This window comes from Molothrus ater, chromosome 1, assembly GCF_012460135.2.
Source record: "Molothrus ater isolate BHLD 08-10-18 breed brown headed cowbird chromosome 1, BPBGC_Mater_1.1, whole genome shotgun sequence".
NCBI classification, from domain to species: Eukaryota; Metazoa; Chordata; class Aves; order Passeriformes; family Icteridae; genus Molothrus; species Molothrus ater.
This window is the reverse complement of record NC_050478.2, coordinates 110,242,740-110,254,979: the sequence shown is the minus strand read 5'-3', so window position 1 is coordinate 110,254,979 and position 12,240 is coordinate 110,242,740. Positions and strand designations below refer to the sequence as shown.

Sequence of the window (12,240 nt, the reverse complement as noted above, 5' to 3'; positions counted from 1 at the left end):
AGTGTTCTTTGTACATATATACAACTTTGGAAAGCTGCAACCACTTTTTCCATAAGCACTGAAGATCCATGAATATTATCAGATCCACGTTCACTTGAAAATCTGTATCAGAAAAGAATGCTAAAAATAAACCGGGTGCTGGGGAGGGGGGAAAAAACACCTTAAGAGAATGTGACAGATAGAGGGAAAATATTTGGGTAGCAAATAAAGACAATTCACCATTATTGCTACAGGAGAAGAAGGAAACAAGAGTGGTTTTAAGCCTACAGGAGGCATTTCCATTTAGTGGAGAATAATTAGGCTCCATTCTTTAAATCGGCTTCCTCAAGGGCCAGGACCGAGTGAAGGAATAAAGAAAAAGCAACTATTAAGCTGTAAACTGTTAGGTTATGAGCTAGAAGAGCAGCTGGGTTTCTGAAGATAAGACCTCCTTAGTGAGTGTTCAGAGACTGTTAACATGAACGATAGAATTAGAATTATGTAGCAAAAAGAGTATGTTAAAAATGTTTTTGGCAAACTCCATTTAAAATAACCTCTTCCATTTTTCCAATACTAGTTTTGTTAATTATTATGAAAGGCTTTAATTTATAAAAATAAGCAATGCTGTCTTTAAATTTCAAATTTTACAGGCTATCTCCATTATTTTTATTACCTTTTACCTTCCCCACCCAATAAATGACACCCATGTAAAACATATTAGAACACATGTTTCTTCAAAGAAACAAAGAACACAACAAAAAATTATTGTGTCTCCTTGCCACTGAAAGTTATTAGGAATAACTGTAAACAGATTTATGTAACTAGATGGACAGGGAAATTCCTGCCCAGTAAAGGGCTTATTTTCCCAAAATAAACAGCACAATTAATTTCTACTTCAGTCAGATCATCTTGATTTAAAATCAAACAAGCAAAATCAACAGCAGTCCACTTCCCTTTTTTTTAAAGTAACCACAGCAGATGAGAAGGATTGTTTACTAATGGCCACATTACAAAACACAAATTAATATTGTTGCCATATGCTAAAGACTAGAGTCTACCTCAAGCATAAAATGTATGCACACACTCTGGAGATATGAAATTTCAGAGAGAACTCCCTCAGGAAAACATACACACAATAGCTCTCCCTAAAATATCCATAAAATTCAATATTTTCTTTGGTGACACAGACCTATACTTGTATTGACATAAATAGTTGCACTTTGCCAGCACAGATGTATCGAGTAATTCACCTCCATCACTCTTTGATCTCTAGAGCCCAACTTGCCAAAACTGAACAATTCAGAACTTGGCTGTTGCCATCAGCTCTTGAAAATGAAAACCAGTTTGGGAGTTAGTTAATTGTATGAGTTTGCCAAAGCAAGCAAAAACAGATGTATACATCAAGAGTACTACAGTGACTGCAATATTCTTTCTGAAAAGCAATACTAGCACTGTGAATTAATAAATAGTATTGAATAGTATCTTTTGGAAAAAGACATCAAATACCACATCAGCTTTGTAGCTTGCACTGAATCCCATTTATTAGTAGTATGTTTTTGAGCCCAAACATTTCACAAAACTTAGAAAACCGTGAATCCTTATTCCAAAGCAAGTCAAAATTTTCCACTGAAAATATACAGCCTGTCATCACTAAGCCACCAATTTCTTAGACCTCATTAACTAATGTACAGAAAAAAAAAAACCAAACAGATGAGAAACATCCTCAAACTTCACAGTATCTTCTCTTATTCTTATGACTGCCTTCAAGAAGTAATGAAACAAAAGAAATTAAGCTCAATCTCAGGTACCATATTTTCATTTTATAGTTGCAGGAAGATGAAAGAAAAATACACCAAAAAAATCTAAGTGAAAAACTTCTCTTGCTGATGTGTCACCCGAAATGCTATGTTTGAGCTGCTACTTCATTGCTGCTCTTCTGCTTTTAGAAGAATCTATCTCACATCCAGATGTTGCCACGTGTCACAAACATTTTCAGTAGAATCATCCAATATTATTCCCAAGAGACAAGATGCTAACAGTAAAAGGTTTCACTGAATCGCCAGGAATTCCATTCCTGGAAAGGAACTGAATGTCCAAATGGGGACTCAGGTTTCAAACAGTGGTGAATATACACTCTTTGCTATAGAGTTATCCTAGGGCTTCCTAGTCTAAAAAGCACAAGGCGTTCAAAAGCACAGTAGCTACAAAGCAAAATTTCAGGATTCAGCATGAACATAATCCTCTGCTGTCCATCATTTTGTCAGCTATCTCTAAGAAAATTACCTAAGGAATTAACCTAAGGAATTAATTCTGCCATTTCATGTTCATAGTTGAAGAACATACAGTTCTAGGAAGTGCTGAAAAACAAAGTGTTTCAAGAGGAGACACACATTGCTGGTGTTTGGGCACACATGAGAAGCCCTGATGGGGCTGAGGTGGGGAGGGAAGTCACGCTCTAGCAGGAATTGCCGTGTCCTCCACACGTACATCATTGTGCATTCCATTGGCTTGCACGAAGACCATTTTTAATCAACTGTGCTACGTGGCTGATGGATTAGCCCTGGCTTCAGAAACCCTAGGGACAAATGCTTTTTGAGAACTGAACATCCTATTGATGGGTAAAAGGATATTATAGTCATCATTTTCCCAGGCAACAGTAATTGGGATTTTAATTCTTTTACCCACAGCATCTTTACATGCTACCCCTGTATTTGAGGAAAATGGAATTTTAAAGATATGGGACTGCTACAGAGCTTCAATTAGAAATCCCATTTCAAACAAAATCAACTGTAGCATAACAGAGTTTCTTTAACATATGCCTTTGGAGAAGGTGGGGAAAGAAAAATTCTCCCCAGCATCTGCAAAATCCTGAGGTGTGACCATTCTACTTGTCTACTTAGCAATACTGATGTGGTGTAATAGCTTTTGCCAAGTCTTTTTTTCATAATGGTTAGGAATTTTTATATTGTTATGCTAGTAAAATTGTTCAGTAGCCTGCATTTATACTGCAAAAAATGTGCCTGCTGAGGAATGATGTGATTCTTCTCTGAGTGTCAGCTGGTACCTTTTATTCTGAAAGACTCTGGTCTAAAAGCCCACAAATGGGCTGAGGCTGTTGCTTACAGTTCCATCCTTTTGCTTCCAGCTACATTTGAAGAGGCATTTTTTAAACTCTTGTTAAACAATTTCTGATCAATCTGTCAGAACTGTGGCTTCTGGACTCTATCAGAGTGGAAAAGGGCAAATAAAAATGTAATCAATTGGGCAATTAAGAATTCAATGTGCAAGCAACGCCCATCCTCATAGGTATCACACATATTCTAAAACAAGTCAGAGAATTTAATGAAGTGTTTTTTGCACTGAACTAAATGCTACTTTTATGTCACAGAATAATTTCCTGGAAAGAAAAAAAATCCCCAGCTCTAGTGTGAAAAGTGTAATTGGTCTGTTAGACCAAATATTTTCTACAGAAATAACTATTCTCAAATATTTACAAACCGATCAAGTCACCACCTCACCTTTCATAAACTAATGAGACCATCCCTATTAAATTCCCCAGAACAAAGGAGGTATTTGTTCACACAGAACTTCTTATGTGTCTTTTATAAATCCTTTCCTGTTTACCTTAATTCCTTCTTACAGCTATAATGAATGCAATACACTGGTAATCATTTAGCTAGTGCTATACCCAAAGGAAAATCTCTGCCTATATTCCTTAATCAGTACTATCAGAATTACAGTCGAAGAACTACATTGGACTAATTAGCAAAAGCATCTCATTCATGTTCAATTTATTTTCTGTTGTGATTCTTAAATGCTTTTCAGATATACTGATTTATTGAACACATTTTTCTGCTGCATAAATATGACCTCTTTTTTTGCTTGAAAGTCTAAAAAAATTCATGCTGTTCAACTGCAATAATTTACAAGGCAATCACAAGAAGTCTCACAATTATTATTTATTACCAATAAATTTAAACTAGAAAGATTTGATAGTTTTCAAAAAATTATTGACATAAAAAAAATATTGAATGAAGAGTGGTCAAATCACATCCTCCAAAGCAAAATGCCTACTGTGGATGGTGATTCCTATGACTTTGCAGATTAAATAATTTGTAATTTCAATCCACCAAAAGCTGGACATATTTTTTGGGCATGGTCCTATTTTAAGCCAAGCCTTCTACACTGTAAATGAAATCAGAATTCTAAGTGTATATAAATGATATCTTCAACAACAAACTTGCACTCTCAAGAAATGATATCATCAAACATGTTTTGCAAAATTATGTCCTGTACTAGCTGACTGATATGCTATTTATTAAATATATGCTGCATTTAATTCTTAATTGATTGTGTCAAGCATTGGCTTTTCTATATGCAACAGACACTCACTATTGCCATCCCACATACTTTTTTAAAATATATCCATTGATAACCATTGCAGGACAAAAGAATTAAAATGTCCTGTTTTCAAAATGTTAAATATATTGCAGTTTTCCAAGATTTGTTAAAGATGAAAAATGATGGAAAATTCTCAGCTTTAAAACCAATCTAGGTGTAATTTAATGCTCTATTTCAAAATGTTAAATTTTTTGCTGCTTCTCTTTTATGTCATCACAAGTGCTATAATTATTTTTATTACTGTGAACTGTGAAAATAGTACATAGCCTGCTCCCAGTCAAAACCCAGCAATTTTCTACTTCTGGAATTATGACATCCTATTTACATCCTATAATATCCTATTTACATCCTAACACTCCTAAATAATTGCCTGGGGTCTTTTTGCCATGATTTTTATTTGCTTACGACAAGTAACACCAACTTTTGCTTTGCATTTTTAACTGTATTTACACTGCTTTTTACTGCTCTATTCTTCCTGCAATCAACAAATTTTCTGAGTATCAAAGAGGAATTGTTAAAGGATATGTAAGTTCACTTACATATGTAGCAAACAAACCACTGCACATGCAGAGTCTGTTAAATTATAGACATCATATATCAAAGAAAATGAAGAAGCAGAGACTTTTAATAACTCTGGACCTTTGTTTCCCCAGAGCTTCAAAACTTCAGTCCTAGACAGACCCACAACATGCCTTGGGAATTTCTGTTACTCCTATCACTGAACACTATGATTTTCCAATGCTGCTGGAGAGCAATACAAAAACTGCAGTATCAGTCCTGTAAAGGTGCAGCCTGGGAGCTAAGTAAGCTGCTCAAGCTAAAAAAGGAAGTCTGTAGCAGAACAACAACACGAGCTGAGCCTTTTCATGCCCTAGCTGTAGACAGGACACCGTCTCACCATATACCAAGTAAGCCAAAACAGGAGGCAGCAGTCCAGCTGTGGGACAGATTGAGATGGGACAGCAGAAGAGAACTGATCAAGGGAAGGTTCATTTCAGAAGTCCTGGACAGTCTGATTTTTTTTTAAATAAAGCATTCACTTTATAATCACTATGAGTGTAGTTATAATAATACTCTTGTTACTTGCAAAGTAATTTTAGGTGACTGATGTTCTCCTTATGAATAATTATTAACTCTCAAAAATGAAAAAAAAATATTTCTAAGGTTGCCATTTTTAAGTTATTTCAATGTTTCAGTTTGCCATTATTTTAGAGGAAAGAAATGCACAGCATTCGATACCTCAAGATGTCATTATGTGATGATGGCAAACAGGAGTAGCTCTGCCTGAAAGAAAAAAAAATACAAACCTTTGTCCTCTGCCCAGAACTCTACTGAGGGACCAACCCTGCATGTCCACACTGAAATCAATGAGATGTCTGAATCTGACAACTGCCAGTCTGAAGCCTGGTAAAGGCAAATTATACTTCAGCTCTGGGCCCTAAACAAAAAAATGTAAGCCAAAAAATAACCTACTGAAAACACACCCAACATCATTACACTTTGTCTTTTAAAACCTTAAGTCAAATAAAGGCATTTAGCGTTCCTGATTCCTTCATAAGGCCAAAAAAGAGAGGGAATTACTCAAAATAGTTCCACTGAGTACAAAAGATTATTTATACTGCTTAGAAATCACACCATGAAAACCTGAAGAAAACAATTTTTTTCCCCAAAATATGCCCTCTAATATTGAGATTAAATCACCTACCACCATTTTCTTCTCCATTATTATTGTTTGTCTCAGCCATTTCAGTGCCATCTAACTCAGATTCACATCCTAAATCCAATGTTCCATCAGTAGGGCATGTTGATTCTTCTTTCTACAGTTAAAAAATAAAAATAAAAATAAAATTAACAAGAAAAAAAATCAATCATGATCCTGCTGCATCTCCGAAAATAGATTACTGCAGTGTACTCTCATGCTTACATTTCAGAAAAACCAAGAATAAAATAAAATATGCCTGTGAGTTACTCTAGAGAGAGCCATAAAAAACAGACTTTCATGAAAAAACTTGCAAACTAAAAGCGAAAAAGCTGTTTTGTGAGGTCATAACATGATCTTTTTAAAACCAAAAAAGTCACATAAAATGCAAGATCTTCCAGTTTTCCTTCTTGTTTTTTTTTAACAGAAACAGACTTGTGTGGCTGTTAAAAATCCTGGTTTTCCAGTTGGGTGTCTACAACACTGCAGCAAAACACAAATCCTTTAATGTTTCTTTTCTGCCTTTGCCTGTTTCCTGAATTCAAATAGCTGAAGCAACCTGGAGCTCACAAGCATGGGAGTGATTGTGAATTCCTGGAATTGTGCCAAGAATATCTCCCGATTTAAAGAAAAACAACAGCATTTGTTCTAGTAAATTAGGAAAGACAGCTTCTGAAAACTATTAATTCAATTTCAAATATTCAAGTATTTCAGGATTTTTAGTTAGCAGGAGCTGACAAATTTATATACTTTTATATTTTTATACCCTTACATCAAATACATCTGTCATAAATTACAAAAGATCCTTCGCCCCAGCCTAAAATTTCAGTTGACTACATTTATACTGCCAAGCAGATAACCTCACTTTCTTTTTTCTCATCTCTGCCTCACATTATTCCACTTCTATTGTGAAACTCCTTTAAGTTTGATCATGTGCAACAAGAAAAAATTTCCGCCCACAATAAACATCATGTTCATACCAAACCAAAAAAATTAAAAAGAAATATAAATAGAATAAAGGCAAAATTCTATCACTATAATTATATTCCTTCTCAAAAGCAATGATGCAACCTTTGAAATAAAAGCTGATTTATATTAGACTTGCAAATAATTTTTCACTATTCAAAAATCAAACATCAATACAATTACTTAATTAGAAAGTCAGTGATCCTCTTGAGCTCACTAGTCCTAAAACAAAGGCCTTACTGTGAACAACTCCAGTAAAGCAGCATTTTAACTAAGCTACGTGTTTTTTATACCATGTGCCAAATTCAAGAACACGTATATGCTTTCTAGGATAAAACATTCAATGTTTACTTTCATTATAAATCCTTTTAAAAGACATCTGAAAGCAGTTAGAAGGACTATCAGGTCATTTCCTTGCCAAAGAATCTAATCTGTTTACCTTTATATCTATTGAGACATTCATAAAATGGATTAATAGCTCTATGTACAATCCATATACAAAATTTAAACTTACTTTGAGAGCATAGAGTCCTGATTTCCCAGGGATTTTGAAGAATGTTCCATCACCTACACGAGTGTTAGTATGAAGCATTGCATTCAGGCAAGCTAATGGAGAGGTTCCACTGAAAAATAAAATTGTGCAGTCTAAGATTGAGTGCCTCTTGTAAAACTATTCCCTCATTCTATTTTTTTAAAAACTCATGCTTGCCTGTTTTTTTTGTCTACCCCCCCCGCCTTTTTTTTTAATTCTCTCAACCCTGAAAACATCTACATTACAATAACAGGCCAGTTTCAAACTTAATCATATGCATCTGTCCCCTAGGCTTGAGGCAAAAAGTCTGTGAATTATAATTACGTTTTTCTTCATACAGAAACCAGCTCCACATTCTGAAAGAACCAAAGTCCAAATATTTATGTGAAATTACTTCATAAATAACACCATGAAGCCTCATTTTTAAAATGTTACAGACAATGTGGCTGCTGCACATGAATGATCAAAACAGTACCAAGTTCAAGGGCAGCTGCATCCCATAGGATGAAAGGCAACAAAAGAATATTAAAGAGCCCAGAAAGAACACATTTAAAATTAAAAGTGATATATAGTAAAGCCTTCTTCTGGTTCAACATGGTCAGCATGCATTATTATATACAAATATAAGCACATTTGTGCCTTTTATGAAACATTATCTTTTCGAATTAGAATTGTTTTAGAGATTATGAGACTGACATCCTCAAGGTAATAATTTTAATACCACTGTGGAACGCATGTTAAAGGACTATTTAAAAAGAAACACAACACATTTAGAAAAAAAATGAGCATTTGGACAGGGCATATCTTTGTACTATATACATGTTTACATCAGAAAAAGAAAGCAAATATTCCTACCCTAGCTAGATGTATACTATTCTGAAAAGTTGATCTAAAAATGCTGGGGAAGAAGGCAGTCATAAATTATTTTATTTTAATTTAAAAATTGAAGTACAAGATCTATAGATGTACTATCACATCTTTATCCCCATTTGCTGGCTACTGTACACGGTGTACTCAGGGACTGAGCCTGAAACTGTGCTTCTTCCCTGGGGTCCCCAGTCTGCACGCACGCTTATCTTCAGCCACGTAAATATATTCCACTTGGTTAAGTGGAACAATGCCTGTGCATTAAATTAAGTGTGTTGCAAAGTATTTCAGGATTAATTATATACTCAACTATAAACCAGGAGCAGGGGCTTCAAAGTTCATCAGAAATTATTCTTCCTTATTCTGTGGTATTATAACACAACATCCAATCTTGGTTGAAAATTGCAAGTCTGACTTTTTTTTTTTTTTAATACATGAAACTCAATTGAAATTGTTGTATTTCATATGGTTATGCTTTCTGTTGATTTCCATGGCTCTGTTACAACAAAATTCATCCTTACTGTACATATATCATTATTTTAATGGCAAGATCGATAGTGTGGTAATTGCTCTTCCGGTAAAAATTAAACTATAAAGTGCCCTCAGGCCAGGAAGTCCTGTCTATTATAATTTATTTACTGCAGGTCACCTAATGTATCATATTACTACATCTAAAATAAGAAATTGCAGGTAAAAATGCTGCTTGTTGATAAACACATCAGATATGCAATAGATATTTATTTTATGGGTATTCTAAACATGATCACGCAATATGAAAACTCTGACAAGTTTCTGTGGTTTCTTTGGCTTCCCTGCAAATAAAACTAGAGGCACATTTGGTTTTGATATAATACTTTAACAAAATACAAACCGAAATAAGTTGGAAATAAAATGATCCTGCTAGCAGTGGGACAGAAGACATTAGGAGAGTTCATTGAGTTTAACGATTACTTAAACACTTTTGTAATATGTAGGATACTTCTCTTTACACATTTTCCTTACTGTATTAATGCTTGACAAGCAAAGAGACAAAGCATTTAATACGGCAGTTACGGTTGTGTAATTTCTTCCATATGTTAACATACATAACGTGAAGCAATTTCAACTCTCTCAGACTTGGATCTTTTTAGTGAAACATTATCACCGATTAAGGCTTTCTCTGCAAGACAGAAAGAACTTGCTGACTCTGCAGCAGAAGAAAAACTTGGTATGTCAATAAGAAACAAAACTGTGTGTGCATGTATGCACGATTTGTATTCTCCTCCTATTCTGATGGATATACACTGGACACTTATTTTTAGATATTATTAACCAGTTGAAACGATACAGGATGAATGAGCCCAAAATAGAGGATTTGGCAACATCTTATGATCACTACTGTGCTCACAGCAGATATCTTAATCTTCAAAGTCTAGACAACTGGCAAGTGGACAACAGAAACTACTCTCTGACTTAGAAAGAAACCCGTATCAGCTACTGAGCCAACAAGCACTTTAACTACTGCTATGCTTGTTTCTTACAGGTATCTGCAACTCCTAATGGTATGCAACCAAAGGGCCATATCCACCCTTCCTGAAAACTGGACTTGGGTATGTCCATAAGGAGCACAAAACAAACCACACAGAACACACTTAAGATGCAAATAAAAATAATATGGGAACACTGAGGGGTGGGATTTTTGAGCTAACAGATAAAACTGAAATTCCATGGTGTCCTTTGTCAGCTCTGCTTTGACCCATGTCAACCAACGACTTGCCTATTCTTCTGTCAGCACTGGCATCCTTAAAACACTGTATTAAAAATCCCAAATGTTACACACAACTGACACTGGAAATGCTTGCAACACATGCTAGCACAACACATGGGACTGTGGTTCAAAAAGCCAGGAATCATAGATCCCCTGATGTAGACTGATGTCTGAATCATAGAGCACTTTCTGAGGGATCTGTACTACTTATTGCATGTTTTCTAAATTCTCCTACAGCCTGAGGACATGTTCCTTCTGCTCAGAGCTCCTGGCATGTATTAATATAGCAGTCAAGGCCTGAGTATCTCTGAATATCAAAAATGGCACAGCTTGACCCCAGTTCCTAAAACACTCCAAATCAGTTCAACTTTGATTCAGTTAAATGATATTGGATACAATAATATTCTACTTTGTAACTTGATATCTGTGAATTTTTAGAGCCATAATATATTTTAAATTGATATGCTGCAAGTTTTATTGCCATAGTCTGCACACAAGAAATATGTTTACCATTTACAGTCTTCAGATGCAGAACTTTCATACTATTTATCATCATTTGGGTGAGACTGCTTTAAACCACTGTGGTATTCTAGAAGCCATTTATATATAGAAGTTACAATCTGCAGCACTATGTCTTTAAGATTGGTATTTTTCTGCTTGTATTTTATATATTTTCTGTTTATTTTATATACCTATACATCTATACACATATACAAGCAGTATTGCCCCACACACACTCTCAAAACAGTTAAAAAGATGAAAAGTTACTTACTTTCTGTAAAAGTGATGTTATGATGTTACAACAACCAGCAACATAGGAAAAAAAAGAAAACAAAACACTCATTAACCTTCCAATAAAAAGGTTGCTAATACAACTTCATCATTGATAAGACATAAGGTATTTCAATGTTTCATAAATTTTCTTTCCCAAAATCACTATATACTGGTAGTACTTCAAAATTCCTGCATATTATCAAATAAAACTTTGCACCCCCGACTCCCCCAGCCAAAATTATCTCCAACATTTTGTGATTCTGGGCTCCCTCTACTGGTCACGCAGCCAGTGTTCCCTAAATCGAAATCCCAGACTTTCCACACACCGATCTCTGCTAAAACATGTAGGGGAAGTACAGACTTCCGTTATTTCCTCCTCTGCCACCCTCCCCAAAACCCTATTAAAAATTTGTAAAAACACCAGTAAAAACGTGACTTATTTTTATATTGGAAACTTCTCAAACACATGGTTCTGTCAGAAAAACCCTGAAAACTTCTGTGGTTATGCATATAATTCTAATGGTCTTTGCTAGACTGCTTGCCAAGAGACAAAAATTATGATCTTGGCAAAATAAAGATGTCTTAAATATGGAAAATAAATTGACTAAAGCTGCCTTGTCCAGGCAATATAGTGTGGCAGACAGTGAAAGTTCCCTGACATTTTGCAGACAAGGAACCTTGGGTCCTGCAGCAGCAGCATTTCAGCCCCTCAGCCCCACTGTAGCTGGTGTAACCCCCTCCTCTGCCTGACATATCCCCAAATCTAATGATGACTGCTGTAAGAGGAGCACCTAAGTGTCATAAATTTGTTCAGTATTTATTTGTTTGAATCATCTGCTCTTTTTATACACATCCATAAACAGTCACAAGGGAGCAACAATTTTTACTCACTGCTAGAAACAGAGTAAAACCAAAAGGCTTAAGAACTAATTTCTAGGCATGATTTGAAGTCACATAGAATACAATATGTTTATAATGCATGTAAGTTACATCAATATTAGAGTGACAACAGATAAAGAAAATAAAACTGATCAGGAAAGACCTCAGAAAACCCACTTGTGTGGTACAGTAAATGGAAAAGTAAAAGAAAACATAATTGTAATTTTCCAGAAATATGTAAAAAGCTGTTGAAGTCAATGGAGATGAATGTTCTTCACAGCCACTGGGGGAAGAAACAGAAAGTTCATGGATAGCCTAAAAGTGTGAATGTAGCTGCTGATGTTTTAATCAACACCAAAACAGAGCAGGGGAGTTTGTAAAATGACCTTCATCAGA

The 12,240-nt window shown here is 35.1% G+C and overlaps 1 protein-coding gene across 1 annotated transcript in view; it reads right to left on the bottom strand.

Annotated features, from left to right (window-relative positions):
• ASXL3 (ASXL transcriptional regulator 3) overlaps positions 1-12,240 on the bottom strand; it is a 126,969-nt gene that overhangs the window by 62,125 nt on the left and 52,604 nt on the right. Inside the window, exons 3-4 of the mRNA XM_036404805.1 lie at positions 7,560-7,668; positions 6,086-6,197 (exon numbers count right to left, since the gene is read on the bottom strand). Coding sequence (XP_036260698.1) covers positions 6,086-6,197; positions 7,560-7,668 — 221 coding nt within the window. The remainder of the gene's footprint in view (positions 1-6,085; positions 6,198-7,559; positions 7,669-12,240) is intronic.